Raw genomic sequence first — 19861 nt, 5'->3', positions numbered from 1 at the left:
GTGATTTTGGAGCCCAGAAAAATAAAGTCAGCCACTGTTTCCACAGTTTCCCCATCTATTTGCCATGAAGTGATGGGACCAGATGCTGTGATCTTAGTTTCTGTTGTGGAGCTTTAAGCCAAATTTTTCACTCTCCTCTTTCACTTTCATGAAGAGGCTCTTTAGTTCTTCTTTGCTTTTTGCCATAAGGGTTGTATCATCTGCATATCTTAGGTTATTGATATTTCTCCCGGCAATCTTGATTCCAGCTGCGCTTCTTCCAGCCCAGTGTTCCTCATGATGTACTCTGCATATAAGTTAAATAAGCAGGGTGACAATATACAGCCTTGATGTACTCCTTTTCCTATTTGGAAGCAGTCTCTTGTTCCATGTCCAGTTCTAACTGTTGCTTCCTGGCCTGCATACAGGTTTCTCAACAGGCGGGGTCAGATGGTCTGGTATTCCCATCTCTTTCAGAATTTTCCACAGTTTATTGCGATCCACACAAAGGCTTTGGCATAGTCAATAAAGCAGAAATAGATGTTTTTTCTGGAAGTCTCTTGCTTTTTTGATGATCCAGCGGATGTTGGCTGGATCTCTGGTTCCTCTGCCTTTTCTAAAACCAGCTTGACCATCTGGAAGTACACAGTTCACGTACTGCTGAAGCCTGGCTTGGAGAATTTTGAGCATGACTTTACTAGTGTGTGAGATGAGTGCAATTGTGCGGTAGTTTGAGCATTCTTTGGCATTGCCTTTCTTTGGGATTGGAATGAAAACTGACCTTTTCCAGTCCTATGGCCACTGCTGAGTTTTCCAAATTTGCTGGCATATCGAGTGCAGCACTTTCACAGCATCATCTTTCAGGGTTTGAAATAGCTCCACTGGAATTCCATCACCTCCACTAGCTTTGTTCGTAGTGATGCTTCCTGAGGCCCACTTGACTTCACATTCCAAGGTGTCTTGCTCTAGGTGAGTGATCACACCATCATGATTATCTGGGTCGTGAATGCTTTATGTGAAGTTTAATTTTTTTCCTTTCTTTTGAGTAATATCTAGGAGTAGTTATAAAATCATGTAAGTATGTTTTACTTTATAATAAATGGCCTGTTTTCCAAAGTAGTTACACCATTTTACATTTCTCTTAGCAGTGTATGAGGATTTCAGTTGCTTTATATCCTTGATATTTTTTATTTTAGCTATTCTAGTGGGTGTATAGTAATATCACATTGTAATTTTAATTTGAGTTTCTCTGTTGACTAAGTGTAGAGCATCTTTTCATATGCTTGTTGGCCACTTGTATATCTGAAGTGTCAGATTAGAATTTTTGCCCATTTAAAAATTTGACTTGCTTGCTTGTCTTACTGAATTTTAAGAGTTTTAAAAATATATTTCAGCATCCTCCTTTGCTAACTGTATACATTATATTTTCTTAGAGCCTTCGCATGCCTTTTCATTGTCTAAATGACTTCTTTCAAAGAACAGATATTTTTAATTTTGATGAGATTCAGTTTATCAGGTTTTCTCCCATGACTCAAGCACCCCCCCCCCTACCAGTTAAAGAGATCTTTGTCTATCCTCAAGTTTCAAAGAGCATTTTTTTGTGATTTCTTCTAGAAGTGTTAGACTGTCAGAGCTGTGGTCTTTATCTTCATTTTCCTTCTAAAGTATGGTCATCTTAGGTCAGGTCCTTAGTATTCCACACCTACGTTACATAGAACCACAGTACTCTCACTTCTCTTAGGGCTTTGCCTTCCAGTAACAAGACTCATCTCTCTTAACAAGACAGCCAAACAGAAAATGACTGAAGCTTGTAAGGTGAGACTGTGAAAAGATGAGGGTTTTATGGATGTGTGTGGGCGTAAAACACGTGGAGCCAATGGAGTAGGTCTCTTGGGAAATGATGTGACTAAATGGAAACCGAAAATTATAAATGAAAATACAGATCTTCATTATTCAAGCTTGTAACTGAATACCTCATTAGGTATCTGCATTTATGACACTCCCGTTCTCAGAAAGTCAGTGGTTGACTGTTGCCTAGAGCAGTGGCTCCTAGGTCTGTCTGTGTATGAGAATCACCTGGGGCTTTCTTTGTTAGTTGCAGATTCTACTCCAGCCTTTCAAAGTCTCTAAGGTGAGGCTGTGCCTTTATAAAGCTCTCCAGGTGTATCTGGTACAGCAGCATTTGGATCGGCAAGCAGAAACCAGCAATAGAGAGCATAAATTACAGATTTCGTAATATTCAGCATAATATTTTGTAATATTGTATGTAATATTTTTCGTACTATTTCGTAAAATTTCGTGATAGTCAGCGCTCTTGGTGTTTCTGATGTTATTCTTCCCTTCCAATTTCATTTTGTATTTTTCCCATCATGAACTCAGCTAGATGACTTTCTTCCCTGTTCCCCAGAAGACTGTGCTTTTATTTATTCTGCTTCTTTGGTGTGGAATATCCTTTCCCCAGTGCTTATCTCTGGTGGTCCAGTGGTTGGTAATTCACCTGCCAGTGCAGGGAACATGGGTTTGATCCTTGCTTGGGGAAGGTTCCATATTCCACAGGACAACTGAGCCCACATCCTAGAGACTGTGCTCCGCAACAGAAGTCACTGCAGTGAGAAGCTCACACACCGCAACTCGAGAAAGCCCAAACTGAGCACAGAAGACCCAGTGCGGGCAAAAATAAATAAATAAATTTTAAATTCTTCTCAGTTTCCAGGGTGTAGGAATATGGCCTCAAAATAAAGATCAGATCAAGAGTGCTTCTGTAAGAATTTTTTGGTTGAGACTTCAGAAAGACTTACAGTGCCTCTCAGCAAGACAGAAGCACTTCAGGAAAAAGATCAGGGGACAGAAAGAAGATTTGTTTAAGACGAGACGTTTGCGCACATTCAGACGGTGAAAGGATAGCGTCAGTAAAGAGAAGCTCTATAGGAGGAAGCTGGGAGAATCAGGCATGCAGGCTTTCAGAGAAGCGGCAGGGACGGAGTCAGGTGTGAAGATTTAGGGATTGACTGGACTAGGAATCCAGCTGGAAAGTGGAGGGACTGCAGTGGTGGGTGTGGCAACTAATGTTGAGGTGGGCATCAGCCTGACCTAGTATGGGGTTTTCTCCTGTAATGATAGACTTTGCGAGGTGTGTGCAATGAAAGAATGGTGGCAGAGTCAATATGGGACACTGGTAAGGGAGGAGAGGCTCACCGGATGGTTTGGCGAACTGCTTTGGTTGAGGGGGTAGGGTTTGTTGGAGGAAATGTCGGAATCAGTGGACAGCTGGGGAGCACTGTGCAGGTAAGTGGCTGTCGGGGCAAGGGCCTCTTCAGATGAATACAAAACTGACAAAACTAACAGGGTTAATGCGAAAGGAAGAGAATTGTTGAGAGTAAATAAATGCTTGTGGGTGTGTTTATGTATATTCCCCCATGCTTAGCACAGTACCTGGAACATAAGTACTTGTGTGTTTGTAAGTGATTAAGTATCTTTATTGAGCACCTTTTATGTGCTGGTCCCTGCCATTGTGAAGCTGACAGGCTCACATTTTAGTGAGTAAATGAAATTTTGGAGATGATCTTCATGTGTTGGAAGCCCTTCTCTGACATGAACCCCGCATGTATTATTCCTTGTTCTCTGATGAGAGAGAGTGGATGACCAGGCAAATAGTAGATAGATTTATTTTTTTATTTCAAATGTCATTTGTTTTGGTGATATTTCCTGGACTCATACTAATAGCTTCCACTTATCAAGCACTTCTTGAGTCTGACTATTGAAAGTTTTATATGCCGACTTATATTAACTTTTGAAACAAGCCCACAAGATACAAACACAGTTACTGAGTCTGCTTTATCACTGAGACAGTTGAAAATGAGGGACGCTAAGAAATTTGTTCAAATTCACAAGACTAGTAAATGTCAGAGGCAGGTTTCAAATTCAGGACCGTCCAAGCCCATGGTGTTTATTCTACTGTACCGGAGTGAATTACAGATGAGCTGTTTTCTTTTTGTTTTATACATGGTATGATGCTAGAAGGTTGTGAGTACTTTAGAATGGCAGACTCGCATCGGTTTCTGGCTGAGTCTCCTTTGTACATGTTGACTCATGCTGATTTCATATGGGTCACTTTCCCTTAAAAATAGCTTGTGTGGTTTTTTCCAGGGTGGTTTCCTTCCATCATTTTAAGTTTTTGTTTGGTTGGTTTTTTGGAGAAATTAGGGAGACTCTGGGTGTCCTCACTAAAGCCCAAGATATTCTTTTATTTGTTACATGTTTAGATTATGATGTTGAATCAGGTTATTCTAAAAATTGTGCATTTGCTAGATTTTTTTTTCACTGTTTGAAGACTAAGTACTAGTTTATTTCAAGTAGTTTTAACTTAAGTAGTATTATAGTCCCTTGAGTAGAATGATATTTGTTTCACACTGATTTGAGTGTAATATATTTTGATCGTTTATCAAGAAAGACAGACTTGTAGTTAGTTAGGCTTGTCATCTCCCTTTTCCCCTGTACTTGTGAATAAGGGCAATGCTGCGGCAGCCTGGAGACCAAAGTATAGCTTATCTTATAGCTAGATGTTCTGTTCCCTCTAGATCATGTTTGAGACTATTATCAAAACTGGATGAATTCCTAACTTTTATCTTGTAGGCGCCCTTGGTTCTTTGGTTATAAAAAGCTGTTTTCATGCTTTTATTTTTTAAAAAAATCTTTCAATTATAATGCTCTATGAGAGAATTTAAAATGTTGCCATGCCAAAATTTTTATGAATCATTTCAAGCTAATTTTGTGTTTAAAGTTTTAAAACTAGAAGTTTTACCTGCTTAATCAGTTTTATCAAAGTTAATTTAAGGCATGTTTGATTCATCTAGGCTAGAATTAAAATGTCTACACTTAGTATACTGTGTTTCTCTTATCGTTTAGTAAATCTTCTTAAACCTGTGAAGTCCCTTCACCGTGAGTGCTCTGGCAGTATTGAATGTGACATGATGGGTCTATATCTGATATTTCTAACTTTAACAGAGTTTACTCTTGTGAAGATGTCATACAGATTTCCCCAAGGTGACAGTTTGAAACACTGCTGGTACAATCTCAGGTGACCAAAACAGAGTAGCTTCATTAGAGTGGCTCACAGACAAAGGAGACGTAGAATTCAGTTTCCTCCATGAACCGAAGCAGTTCTTCCTTCTTTGGTAAGACATTTCTAGGGTCAATTCTGAAACTATTTGAGACCATACACACATACCGAGTGTGTTCCTGAATATGTGTCTTATATTTCATGAAGATTGTTTTGCCTGAAGGGAAACTTGAATTTATTCCCCACCCCCACTTTATTTTTTTCTCCTAGATGCTGTGCTTTGGTTGATTGTTTTCTTTAGAAAGAGTATAAATTAGAGGCTATGTTGATTTTCTCCTCTAAGTTTCTGAGTCCTCAGTAAGTTAGATTTCCAAAGTTATATCTTCAGACATAGTTTTTTTCTGCTTTGAAATTCCTTGTGTTTGGGTAATTGCTTCATAGAGCTATGAAAATACCTATTATGTAATGAAAGAGGAATATTTGGCAAGTTAAGAAAATAAGAATAAAATATTTTTATAAATCTCTCTTGTGAAATGTTGCAGGATATGTGTTCTTCAACTATTACCACAGCGAAATATGAAATACTTTGAAATCATTTGTTGAAAAGTGAAAATGAATAATTCAGCTTTGTTTTAAGCATCTTTACAAAGATAAGAGAGTCTGTCTTATCCTTGCCAGGTCTTATTAATTGCTTCTTTAACAAAGGAGTAAGATGAACATTAAGAACAACAAAGGGTTCTTTTCTCTGCATAAACATATACATTCATATATTCCTTCCTCCCTACTTTATTTATTAAGATAACAGTAAAGGGTTATCAGATAATATGTGCACTTGTTTCTCAGCTCTTTTCTGATGGATTTCCCCCACCCCCCCAGCGCCTGCCATTTGCTTCCAAAGTTTGAGAGGCTGAGCCTTTCTCAGTGGTATAGACTGTGGGTTGGTGCTGCAGTGTGGCGATTTCCTTGTCCATAGAGAAAAATAAATACACTGTTAGGAGCTTTCACTAAGTGAACTTCCTTCAGTTTAAAGAACTGCCCTTTGTTATGAGATTACAGTCTTCCTGCTGTATGATATTTAGCATCCCTTTCTGGATTGATGGCTGTGAATTTGGATTTTAAAATACTGTGTCTTATCGAGTTGAGAACCCTGGTGTCAGTGCTGCAATTTAGGGAGGGGAATTTTATTGGTCCACAGATTCACCTGTGGTTTACCTACCTCACATAGTCATTTACCTGTGTGAGGACATTGTGGATATTAGGGTAAAAGATAAGGAAATCTGTGTGCTTCGGATGAAGTAATGGACCATGAAGTTAGTTAGATATGTGGTTACAGCTGTGGAATCAAAATAGCTTCTTCAGGACCTTATTAGGCTCATCATTAGGAAATATCTGGAGTGTGGCAGCCAATAATTTAAATTATATCCAACTTGAAAGCCAGCATGCAGTTGGATTGAGTCTCTAGTGGATAAGTAAAATGATTTGAGCATTGGCACCAATATTTGAATATCTGCTAGGAGAGAGATGGATATTCATTCTTGCCATCCTAGAACAATGTATAAGCAATATTGTCTTATAACATGGTTCCCATGCTTGAGAACGCTGGAAAGGAGTGAAAATTTTTTTATCTGTTATGTTTTGAGAACTCAGTTATACAGAAGGAAAAAGTGTAGTAGTTTTTTTTCTAGCATGATATTTGCACATCTTTCTAGTGGAAAATTTTTTGAGAAATAGAATTTTAAAGTTTTGAATTGTGTCCTTCATTTACAAAGTGTCCCTATATGTGAAAGCTGATCCAGTTGAGTGGTGTCTGTCCTATAGGCTCTCCTTTCTTCTTCACTGTCATTAAGATATTTCTCGCTTTATCCCTTCCTACCACAGACCCTGGGATGGTGTTTTTTATCCCCACTCTTTTGACTCTCACCTTACCACAAAATTGCCTGATGCATTTGTGTTGGCAGGCCCAGGGAAAGCAGAATGAGGAGATGGGGAAAGTAATCACTGTTTCCGTGGCTGGATTCTCGTCTGGCTTCTTGCTCATTTTCTGTGTGATTTTGAGCCGGTATGCCTCAGAGTTTGTGTACGGACTTAGTCGCTTCAGTCCTGTCCGACTCTTTGTGACTCCATGGACTGTACCCTGCCAGGCTTTTCTGTCCATGGGATTCTCCAGGCAAGCATACTGTATGAGTTGTCATGCCCTCCTCCACAGGATCTTCTCCACCCAGGGACTGAACCCACATCTCTTACGCATGCTGTATTGGAAGGTAGATTCTTCACCACTAGCACCGCCTGGGAAGCCCATGCCTCAGAGCTTAATTAACTGTAAAACCGAGATATTATTGTTCTTTGAATCTGTTGAGAAAATACGTGAAAACACTTTTGAAAACTTATTACTGTGTAATTCTTAGATAGTATTAATAACAGTTACATTCATAGATGCTCTTAGTACATTTTCAGTTAAGTAGAGTCTTATGAACAGTCTTAGAAAGAAACCTAAGCACCTCATTTAACATTTGTTTTGTGGGACTAGACCCTGAGTTTCAGTCAACTTTTAATGACCATGTACTCACACATGTTGAAAGCTCAATAAGAGCAGAAATTAGGGGCTATTATATCATAACTATCCTGTGCTTAACATGATTTCTAACCCAAAGTAGATGCTCATCAAATATTTTATTAAATGAATGATTATTTCATATACACATATAATTACAAAGAACTTTCCACCAAAGGAAAGTGCTGTCTTATCTTGTTGACGTGAGGGATATATAGACAAGAATGCTCTCCAGTCTAAAACTATCCTTTTAATTTTGTATGTGCATTTGCTGTTGAGAACATATTTAGTAATGAGAAGCTACAAGAGTTATTTTCTGAGGAAATGTGGGATAAATAAAATTGCCTTGTGTACTTTTCAAGCCATATACTCATCAGTGAAATTTTACTAATTACAGTTAAGAATTTACTTTGTCTCCTTCGAGGATGGAAATTGAGAGCTTTATTGTTGTGTTTTCTTTTTTAAAGCAAAGATCATTGTCAACCACCTCAAATTATATGTCCTTTGAAAGGTTATTAATAGACTTGTTTGCTAAGACTGAGCTGCTTAATTAATAGTAAATAACTACATTATTTTTAAAATTTTGTGCTCTGTAAGGAAACACTGCTGAATTTGTATAGTACCACTGTCAAATGTTTAGTTCATTTTTTAAGGTGGTGGTTCTATTCATGTTTGGGTGTAATGCTTTCTTAAATTCTTGTTGACTGATGTTTGTTTTTAGTATTTTGATATTTTCCCAATTCTTCTTGCTGCATTAAGAATTTTAAATCTCTTAAAACCTCACTAATTATCTTGAGATTCAAGATTAAAGTATATAGTTGTTATAATATAATAACTTAAGCCAGTATATTTTATCCTGAATGTGCATATGGAACTTTATAGGGTTTAAGTGCATTTTCCAGCTACCGAATTAGATTATTTCAAAATATCAGCCATGTTTGCCAGTCATCTGTTTTTTAAATAAAGCTGATCTGGAATTTGTCCAGGGAACTCATTAGAGTTCTAATATTGACAGTGAGCTGCCTTCTCTAGGCCTGATCTTTTGGCTCTATAGAAAGAGAAACTGAAGCTGGGCATTTTCTTTGGGCTCACAGCAGGAGAATCTAGGGATTCTTTCTATTATGGCCTTTTGTAGGTTTTGCTGTTGTTGTTGTTCGGTCACTAAGTTGTGTTTGACTCTTTGTGACTCGATGGACTGCAGCATGCCAGGCTCCTCTGTCCTCTGCTGTCTCCTAGAGTTTGCTCAGACTCATGTCCGTTGAGTCAGTAATGCTAACCATCTCATCCTCTGCTGCCACCTTCTACTTCTGCCTTCTATCTTTCCCAGCATCAGGGTTTTTACCAAGGAATTGGCTCTTCATATCAGGTGGCCAAAATATTGGAGCTTCAACTTCAGCATCAGTCCTCCCAGTGAATATTCAGGGTTTTTTTTGTTTTTTTTTTTTTAGGAATGATTGGTTTGATCTCCTGGCAGGCCAAGGGACTCTTAAGAGTCTTCTCCAATATTGCAATTGGAAAGCATCAATCAGTTCTTAGGCACTCAGCCTTCTTTAGGGCTTTCCTGGTGGCTTAGATGGTAAAGAATCTGCCTTCAATGCAGGAGACCTGGGTTTGATCCCTGGTTTGGGAAGATTCCCTGGAGGAGGACATGGCCACCCACTCCAGTATTCTTGCCTGGATAATCCCCATGAATAGAGGAACCTGGTGGACTATGGTCCATGGTGTCACAAAGAGTCGGACACGGCTGAGTGACTAAGCACAACAGCCTTCTTTATGGCCCAACTGCTGAAGAATTGATGCTTTTGAACTGTGGTGTAGGAGAAGACTCTTGGGAGTCCCATCAAACCAGTCAATCTTAAAGGAAATCAAGACTGATGCTGAAGCTCCATTACTTTGGCCACCTGATGCGAAGAGCTGACTCATTTGAAAAGATCCTGATGCTGGGAAAGATTGAAGGCAGGAGGAGAAGGGGATGACAGAGGACGAGATGGTTGGATGGTATCGCTGACTCGATGGACATGAGTTTGAGCAAGCTCCAGGAGTTGGTGATAGACAGGGAAGCCTAGTGTGCTGTAGTTCATGGGGTTGCAAAGAGTCAGAAATGACTGAGCACCTGAACTTGACTGAACTCACATCTGTACCCGACAGCTGAAACAACCATAGCTTTGACTATATGGACGTTTGTCCATAACGTGGTGTATCTGCTTTTTAATATGCTGTCTAGGTTCGTCACAGCTTTCCTTCCAAGGAGCAAGCATTTTTAAATTTCATGGCTGCAGTCACTGTCTGCAGTGATTTTGAAGCCTAAGAAAATAAAATCTGTCACTGCTACCACTTTTTCCATTTTTGTTTGCTGTGAAGTAATGGGCTAAATGCCATGATCTTAGTTTTTTGAATGTCGAGTTTCAACTTGGCCTTTTTACTGTCCTCTTTCCCCCCTCATCAAGAGGCTCTTTAGTTCCTCTTTACTTTCTGCCATTAGAGTGGTATCATCTGCATTTCTGAGGTTATTGATATTTCTCCCAGCAGTCTTGATTCCATCTTGTGATTCATCCAGCCCAGGATTTCACATGATGTACTCTGCATATGAGTTAAATAAGCAGGGTGACAATATACAGCTTTGTCATACTCCTATTCCAATTTTGAACCAGTTAGTTATTCCATAATGGTTCTGTTGCTTCTTGACCCACATACAGGTGTCTCACGAAACAAGTAAGGTGGTCTGGTACTCTCATCTTTCGAAGAATTTTTCACAGTTTGTTGCGGTCCACACAGTCAAAGGCTTTAGCTTAGTCAATGAAGCAGTAGTAGGTGTTTTTCTGGAATTCCCTTGCTTTCTCCATGATTCAGTGCATGTTGACATTTTGATATCTGCGTCCTCTGCCTTTCTAAACCTAGCTTGTACTGCTGAAGCCTAGCTTGAAGGATTTTGAGCATACCTTGCTAGCATGTGAAATGAGCACAATTGTAAGGTAGTTTGAACATTCTTTGAAATTGCTCTTCTTTGGGATTGAAATGAAAACTGGCCTTTTCCAGTCCTGTGGCCACTGGTGAGTTCTCCAAATTTGCTGACATGTTGAGTGCAACACTTCAACAGCATCATCTTTTAGGATTTTAGAAAGCTCATCTGGAATTTCATTGCCTCCATTAGCTTTGTTTGTAGTAATGCTTCCTAAGGCCCGCCTGACTTCATGCTCCAGTATGTTCAACTCTAGGTGAGTGACCACACCATCGTGGGTGACCACACCATCGTGGTTATCCAGGTCATTAAGACCTTCCGTGTAGTTCCTCTGTGTATTCCTCTTCTTAATCTCTTCTGCTTCTGTTAGGTCCTTACAGTTTCTGTCTTTTATTGTAGCCATCCTTGCATGAAATTGTCCCTTGACATCTCTAATTTTCTTGAAGAGATCTTTATCATTCTGTTGTTTTTCTCTATTGCTTTGCATTGTTCATTGGAGAATGCCTTCTTATCTCTCCATGCTGTTCTCTGCAACTCTGCATTCAGTTGGGTCTGTCTTTCACTTTCTCCCGTGCCGTTCACTCTTCCTCTTTCCTCAGCTATTTGTAAAGCCTCCTCAGACAACTGCTTTGCCTTCTTGCATTTTTTCTTCTTTGAGATGGTTTTCGTCATTGTGTCCTGTACATGCTGTGGTTTTTGCCTCTGCCCAAATGTCTGCCATTTTAATATGGAAAGAGCCCCTAGACCAGAGATAATATATTCAGAGGTATTAGTTCTTTTTAGTGTTAGGTAATTTCAAAATACATTTACCGGTACAGGAAATGTCTGTACTTTCCTCTCAATTTTGCTGTGAACCTAAAACTGCTTTAAAAAATAAAGTTAAAAAAAAAGAAACTACTTCCATGTATTCGAAATCTCCTCAGTTTATCTGTACATCAGGGGATGAGGGAAAGAGAATAAACCTCATCAGCTTACTGTCAGGACATGTCAACGTCAGAAAAGAATGTCGGTAAATCTCACAGAATTTGTCTCTGGTCTAAAAGAGATAGCGCAGTGATAGGAGGAGACATTTTGATGATGACAGCTCTTTATATTGAGTAACCTGTTTCCTGTATTCTCAGTTCAGTTCAGTCGCTCAGTCGTGTCCGACTCTTTGTGACCCCATGGACTGCAGCACGCCAGGCTTCCCTGTCCGTCACCAACTCCCAGAGCTTGCTCAAACTCCTGTCCATCAAGTCGGTGATGCCATCCAACCATCTCATCCTTTGTCATCGCCTTCTCCTCCTGCCTTCAGTCTTTCCCAGCATCAGGGTCTTTTCCAATGAGTCAGTTCTTCGCATCAGTTGGCCAAAGTACTGGAACTTCAGCTTCCGCATCAGTCCTTCCAATGAACATTCAGGACTGATTTCCTGTAGGATTAACTTGTTTGATCTTGCAGTCGAAGGGATTCTCAAGAGTCTTATCCAACACCACAGTTGAAAAGCATCAATTCTTCGGCGCTCAGCTTTCTTTTTTGTCCAACTCTCACATCCATGCATGACTACTAGAGAAATCATAGCTTTGACTAGATTGGCCTTTGTTGGCAAAGTAATGCCTCTGCTTTTTAATATGCTGTCTAGGTTTGTCAGAGCTTTTCTTCCAACGAGCAAGCATCTTTTAATGTGTATCCTTGAGTTGCTGTCACTTTTTGGTAGAGTATATATTCTTTTATATTCTTTCTCAAGGGAGTTCCTGAGAGGGAAATGAGGAAGGCATATAACAAATAATATAGGTGAATATTTTCTCAATTCTCCCAAGAATATGGTGCATGGTAAGAGCCATAATAGATACATGGGAGAAAAGAGTTAATTTATTTTAAAGAGTGGATGTTTTAGTTCATTAAGCTTAATTCTATTGTAGAGCCCTAGATAAGAATGATTATTCTAGTAAATTCTTTAAAAACATGCATGGAAAGTAAAATTTTAAGACCCCGCATATCTAAAAATATTTTATTTTGCCCTAAGATGTAATTGATAATTTGACTGGATATGTACTTCTGAATTGGAAGTCATTTTCCTTCTAGTTTTGGAGACATTACCTACTTTTTTGTCCTGTTTCCAGTATTGTTGATATCAGTAGCTTGTCTGATTCCTAATCGCGGTGCTGTTAAGTATCTGTAGAAGGATTTTTTGCTGTCAGTAGGGTTGGTCCTCAGTTTTTACCCCTTATGTGTGGCTCAACTTTCTTGAACCTGTAGGACAGGTGACTGCAAATTCATCTCATGCTTTCCAGGGGCAAGTTTATGTGTTGATGTGTCCTCTCTTGGATGCATACTTGTGGAATACATACCCACACTTGTGTATGCTTTTTTAAAAAAATACTCCATTCCTATAAATTTTGTCGAATTTTAGGAGAGAATACATTTTTAGGTCACCATCTTCATTCTACCATTTTAACCTGGAACCTTTCTTGATTTTCCATCTATTATCCAATTTGATCCTTATAACAGTCCTGTAATATAGATAATGTTATTAAAATTTTATAGATGAGGAAACAGAGACACAGAAAAATTAAGTCAATGGCTCTAATGTATCCAACTAGGTTAGAACTAGGATTTGAACCCAAGCAATTTAAATTTCAAATCCTGTTTAACCATTGCACTATAAATGCCTTTTGTGATGTTATATTCTTTATGCTTTAAGAGGTAGGCACCACTGTGTGAATTATTTATAATTATTTCTCTGATGCCTATATTAAATGGCAGTTTATATTTCATGACAAGGGAGAAAAGTGGGGGAAAAACTCCCAAACCCAAAACCTGTTATAATTGTAGGTATCAACCATAAACCATTTTTATCACTAACCGATTTTAAAATGCCTTTGCCAAAGAAATAGTATGTACAGGAAATGAAGTTTGTTTACATGCCCTTTCTTTTGAAGAGAAGTAGTCTTAGATTTTGTGGGATGCTGTTATGTATGAATGGAGAAACCAGCCTTGAAGTGAGGAAGGAAATGGAGGTCTTACAGTGAAGTGCCTATAAAAGTGAACCACGAAGTCAGTTATAACTGAGTTGTTGTTGTCTAAGAAGGTGTATTTCCAGGTTGAAAGAACTGTGGTTAGAAAAATCAGTCTAGGGTATATAAAGAAAATAACTGGCTTAAAGTTTTTTAACTTTAGTTAAGGTGTTCAGTTCAGTTCAGTCACTCAGTCGTGTCCGACTCTTTGTGACCCCATGAATCACAGCACGCCAGGCCTCCCTGTCCATCACCAACTCCCGGAGTTCACTCAAACTCATGTCCATGGAGTCGGTGATGCCATCCAGCCATCTCATTCTCTGTCGTCCCCGTCTCCTCCTGCCCCCAATCCTTCCCAGCATCAGACTCTTTTCCAGTGAGCCAGCTCTTTGCATGAGGTGGCCAAAGTATTGGAGCTTAAGGTGTAGAGTAAAGTAAATGGATTTTTAATATAACTGGGAAAGTCTTCCTTGGAATTTTAAAGATTAGGTGTAAAGAGATGACGTAGTGTATCATTTTGGCTAGAGGTACTTTTCTGTTAGATTTAATGATATGGGATCATCCTAGTCACTTAGTTTTAACCCAGAAAAATAAAAGATATTTATATTTGTTACTGTGATAATAAAGTTGCATTTTTTAAATAAGAGTTTTAAGTGGAAAATATTTATTGGTTGATTTATATGTTTTGAAAAGTTTAAATGTAATGAAGAGGAACTATAGCATCTCTTTCAGAGAAACATATTGGAGCATACAGCATTATTAGTGGTATCCTTTTAATCTTTTCTGTTAGTGGTTTGCATTAGAACTGTCTTAATGACACATGTAGCTCTACTAGAGGTAAAATTTAAGTGTTTATTCTCTGCGTTAGCCATTGGGATCCATCAAAAATGTACTTGAAAGAATATCTTCCCTTATGAACTCTTAATCATAGCTAAAGCAAGCAGTAGATTAGATATAAATCTCGAAGCTTCAGGAAAGATAAACAGTGTTATATCCATTTTTAAAGTAAGCAAAAACTGGGAAGGAAAGAGTTGGAAGACGTGGGAAGTGTGACAGATACTATAAAAGCATAATGAGTATGAGAAGAGGATTGCATTTTCTGAGAAAAGAAAAACTGAGTTTATTATTTCATCCTGAATCTCTAAGTATTGATCTTGCTTTTGTTTTACTAAGGCAGTAATTCGATGCAGGGCATTACTGGTTTGATAAAAAGGTAGAACAGTGGAATAGCCTTTCTTGTTTTTCAGCTCATTTCTTTTAAAACACTCCGCAGCATGGCTTAATGCCTTTCCTGTCAGCCTCTTTCTCTATCTGTTTATTGCTGATTTGACGCTCTCTGGTCCTTCTCCTTTGCTGTTAAATGTGTGTGTCCTTTGTTTGTGCTGGTGGGTTCGCTATATTTGGATGTGAAGAAAAGCCTGTTATTGCCATCCTGGTCTAATTAGCCTTCTGGGTGAGCGTATACATTACATAGGCCTTTTAAGCCATGAAAGAAGACGGCTCACAACAACGTAGGTTTTCTTCCTGTACTGTGGTTTCGCCTGTTTTATTTCCTCCACGAATTGATGGCCGAAAGCTTGTCCGGAACGCTTCATTTGGAGGATACAATGAACTTTCTCCTTCTTTGCCAGGTTTGTTTGTTTAATCTTGCATTCTTTTCTTAATTTCTTATAGACTTTTCATTAAAATAAACTAGACATCTTAACGTCTTAAAGCTGCTTTCTTTTAAGCAAAACAATTCTAAAGTGAAAGGTTAGATTTTAGTAACTGCTACTATATGGCTTGGCTTTCCATATTTTCTTTTACAGTCTCTTTATGCTTGAACTTGAAAGCTAATAATTCACTGAAGTATGAATCTTGAGTGCTTATAGCATGAGCTTTTACTTTAATTATTGAAATAAATATTATAACCCTTTGATAGAAATAAAGCCCTTTGTAGATTTGGGATAAAATTCTATAAATAAACCAATTGTTCTGAGGTTTCTGCAAGTGAAACCCACATATTTAATATTAATATTTGTTTGACCATTCTCAAGCAAAATAGTAACTGTGAAAACTGATGTTTAGTTTATGCTTTAATAGATTAAGTCCTGACTAACATGAAGTTATCTGTGTAATTTAATTTTTTAAATGCCTTACTTCATGTTGTTAAATGTGTTTATGTGTGATCAGTTTTTGCTTAGAAAATGTTGTTTTTAGGGCAATATTTATTAAATGAAATTAGACGTTTGACAGCTATGATTTAGACATTAAACAGTTGGTCAATGAGATGTAGCTGTTAACTGATCTTTTATTGTTTGAAAAAGATTTATTGTATATAAATATTTAAGTGTTTATTAAATATTTATATATTTAAATATCCAAATATTTGGATATAGATGTTAAGATATAAGCAATCTTTGTTTTCTTTTCAGAATATTAAACTGCTACGTAATCATATCTACTCTTTTAAGATTAAATTTTTCTTTTAAAGTAAAAATGTTCTTTTAATCCTCATGACAAATATTGACTGAAACTGGTGCCTGTTTTAATTGTTTATATATTTTTCTGACACTCATTTTGGGAAATTCGAATTATATTTTCATTTTTCACACTAGCCTTTCTTCTTAGCTTTTTGTGAATACTCTTGCTGATAGGTAGGACATACATTCTCTTGAGATACAGTGTTACTTGGACAATTAAATAAATTGTTACAAATTCACTGACTTCATTTTCTTTTCTAAGAGCGTTTTGAAAAGTGTTGGAAGCCATAGTCCTGAACTGTGGCCTCAGTAAATGAGCTTTAAGCAGCACTGATAATCCGTGGTTAGTCTTCTTAGTGTGGCGTGGCTACTGCCATGCTTCTTTCTTAGTATTCTCACAGTGGCGTAGGTTTCACTCTCTTTGTTCAGAAGTGACTCTGAAAATACAACAAGCAAGTTTTTTTTTTAATGTTGTTGAATACTTACTTGCTTTTTCAATGTGACTTAGTTCCATTTCTGTATTTGGCTCCTTGTTTTTCTTTTTTTAAGCCAGCAAGCTTGCTGGCACATGTTTGCTGACCTTCATGCTATGAGTCTACTTAATGTAGAGAATAATCAGGTGACCTTACTTAACAATAGAAAACTTAAACGTTTTAAAAGTTTGGTTTTTACTTCATTTGATTTAAGACAGAGTTGTGAGTTTCTCTTGTCCAAGAGAATATTGAAGGTCATCCAGATAGCTTTCTTTTAGTGGAAAAGAAGTTTGGCTTTGTTTTCTAATTCTTGAAATAGATAAGGTCATATTCATAAAGATGCTTCCATACTCTTCTTAATACAACTAACAATAATATTAAAACCAGCCATGATAAAAAGCTCTTTCTAATATGTTTTATCAGCTAGGTAGAATAGTTGAATAGAATTAGGTACTTCAAAGAAGTGACTTTTTTAAGTTAAAAGTGAAAAATAATTTTTTTCTGGGACATTTTACTGTTTTTATCTAACATCATTAGAGAAAGAGAGGATATACATTAGTGATATTTAAAGATAGCTTTGTTTTACTGCTTTGACCACAACTCTTTTTAGTTTTCATTTTCCTTAGGAGAATCCACCCGCCCTTTTTTTTTTTTTTGGTCACTTCTACCTTAAGGAACAAATTGGTATGACCTTTTTCTGTATGATGAGTTATAAAATAGAATGGTACCCTTTGTCCATGTACCTGGAAATTGAAATAAACTTTGAACAAAGAAATTTACAGACACTCTGAAGAAGCTTTAGTATATAGTTAGATCTTTTTAGTATATTTTGACTTCTCCGAATTTTTTTTCTTGTACAATTTCTTAATTCTTGGCTGTGTTCATTTTAGTTAATGCAGTAATTCTATATTTGTAAATGTTTGCTGAATCTACATTTTCAGATACTGTGTATGTAATCTGATTTTAACAAGACTGAAGCAGTATAAAACTTGCTTTATTATATCTAAACATTATTGAACCAATTTTTAATGAGGTATATAAAAAGTTATATCTTATCAGTGATGATAGCATTTTTCATCTGTTAATAAGAAGTTAGGGACAGTGTACTAATTTATTCAGAAATAATATTCCATTGAATTAGTAGGAGAAAGTTTTACTACTATATTACTGGAAAATATCTTCATGCTATTTTCCCACAGATTTAGGGAAGACTTTCTTAAGACCAAAAAGCACTAACTGTTAAAAGAATGAGTTTGCTAAATTTGACAGTGTTCAAATTAAGAGACATTCATCTAAAGAGACCATGCAGAGAATTAAAAGACAAGCCATAGAATGGGGAGATATTTGTAATAAATATAACTGGCAAAGAACCAATATTTGGAAAACATTATGAATTCCTATATAAATCAAGAAAAAGTACAGTTTGTTTTTATATACTGAAGAGTTTCTTCACAAAGAAAAAATTGTTAATTAATATATGAGATAGTATTCAATATCATTAGTGATCAGGAACACACTAAAGCCTCACTGATTTACCATTGACACTCCCAACAGATTGGCAAAAATATTAAAAAATTTGTCAGTATTGATGTTACCATGGATGTGGGAAAAGGAGAACTATCATACACTGTTAGGGGGAAAATAAACAGATGGTAAACAATTTGGTGTTCTTAAAGACACACGTATACTCAGGCCTAGGAGTTCTGCTTCTGGTTTAAACCTTAGAGATACTCATGGATATATGTCTACTAGGATGCATTGCCAACGATATTTGTATCACCTATATTTGCAAGAGGAACAAACTAGAAACAACACAAGCAGATGGATAAATAGTGATAGAGTCATGCAATAGGATTCTAATCAGCAATGAAAAGAAATGAAATACCAGTTGTGGCATGCTGGTAAATAATCGTGAAGGCCAAGGTAGTTCTTTCTGAGGGAAAGAAGAGTAGATAGGGTCAAGAATGGCGTGGAGCGGCATAGGGGTGGTTCTCACAGGATGCTGACAGTTCTGTAATTCTTGATTTGAGTGGTGGTTATGCAGATAGTTATTGCATACATTAAATTATGTTTTTATGTTTTAGATATGTTTCTGAAGGTGTGCTGTATTTCACATATTTTAAAAAGCTACTTCATGTAAAATTAGAGTCCATTTTTATTAGTCTTTGGGTCAGTTTATCAAAATTTGAGTGGATGAATAAGAATTGAGACCCTTCTTTTCAGGAACTCACAGTCAAGTACGGGACATGAACATGGAAACAGATAATTGAAGTATATTGTGATAAATGGAGTGGTGCAAATGTACCAAGTGCTGTGTCTCAGGAGACAGCTAACTGTGTTTATGCAGTCTAAACATGTCTCCCAGAAGACGCTGGCCTTGAATCTAGAGAAGCACTCTGACATTCTAGAAACACCATGAGTTTTAAAGTTAGACCTAAGTTTGAATGAGCGCTGATACTGTCACCTATTGACATTTGTCACATTACTTAGTTGCTGTAAGCCTCACTTTTTTCAATTATATAGAATATACCTGATACTTGGTGGAGGGGGGGCTTGATGTTAAAGATTTGGAGTAAATTGTCATAGTATCTTAAAATTGCAGATGTTCCTGCAAATGGATATTGGTTGCCTTATTGTTTTCATTAATATTACATTAATTATCTTCATAATTATCATTGTTGATGGATTAATCAGCCCAGAGCAGGATATGTTAAAGGACTAAGTAAGCAAGGATGCCATAGCAAGAGCGGTCTAATAAATTAGAAGGATAAGGAAAGAGTGTGGCGCTAGTAGAGAGAAACCCACCTGCAGGAGACACAAGAGACACTGGTTCGATGGACAGAGGAGCCAGGTGGGCTACAGTTCATGGGGCTGCAAAGAGTCAGACGTGATCAAAGCGACCTGGTAGAGCACATCTGAATTTTTTTAAAAAATTATTAAGGCATAACCTACACATAGTTACTTGCACAACTTTTTAAACTTTTAGTTATGTGTCTACTCCAGTATTCTTGCCTGGAGAATCCCCAGAGGAATCTGGCAGGGGGTCACAAAGAGTTGGATATGACTGAACAACTAAGCACAGCAGAGCACACACCCACATGTGTAACCACTCCCCAGATCCCCAGAAGATCTGCTCAGGCCCCAACCCACCCCAGTCAGTTTCCTCCTACGACAAGGGTAAACCACTGCTCCAACCTCTACCACCATAGGTTAGGTTTGCTAGTTGTTTAGTCTGCTGAGTCGTGGCTCCTGTGACCCCGTGGACTGTAGCCCGTCAGGCTCCTCTGCCCATGGTATTTTCCTGGTAAGAGTACTGGAGTGGGTTGCCATTTCCTTCTCCTGCTAGTTCCTGACCTTTGTAGAAATGGAATTATATGGTATGTG

At 37.6% G+C, this 19861-nt stretch overlaps 1 protein-coding gene across 6 annotated transcripts in view; it reads left to right on the top strand.

Annotated features, from left to right (window-relative positions):
- The window catches only part of OSBPL8 (oxysterol binding protein like 8), a 163285-nt gene that overhangs the window by 94387 nt on the left and 49037 nt on the right, over nucleotides 1-19861 (top strand). Inside the window, exon 1 of one of the 6 annotated variants that reach the window (XM_088836810.1) lies at nucleotides 15014-15173. The exons of the other annotated variants lie outside the window; for them this stretch is intronic. Coding sequence (XP_088692936.1) covers nucleotides 15029-15173 — 145 coding nt within the window. The 5' untranslated portion in view covers nucleotides 15014-15028. Of the gene's footprint in view, nucleotides 1-15013; nucleotides 15174-19861 lie in introns of those variants that run through there. 6 annotated transcript variants of the gene reach the window in all.

The sequence above is a fragment of the Moschus berezovskii genome, chromosome 6 (genome assembly GCF_049115385.1).
Source record: "Moschus berezovskii isolate FMDL1 chromosome 6, NW_MosBer_1.0, whole genome shotgun sequence".
In the NCBI taxonomy this organism is placed as follows: domain Eukaryota; kingdom Metazoa; phylum Chordata; class Mammalia; order Artiodactyla; family Moschidae; genus Moschus; species Moschus berezovskii.
Note: the sequence above shows the minus strand (reverse complement) of the source record. Positions and strands in the feature narration are given on the sequence as shown.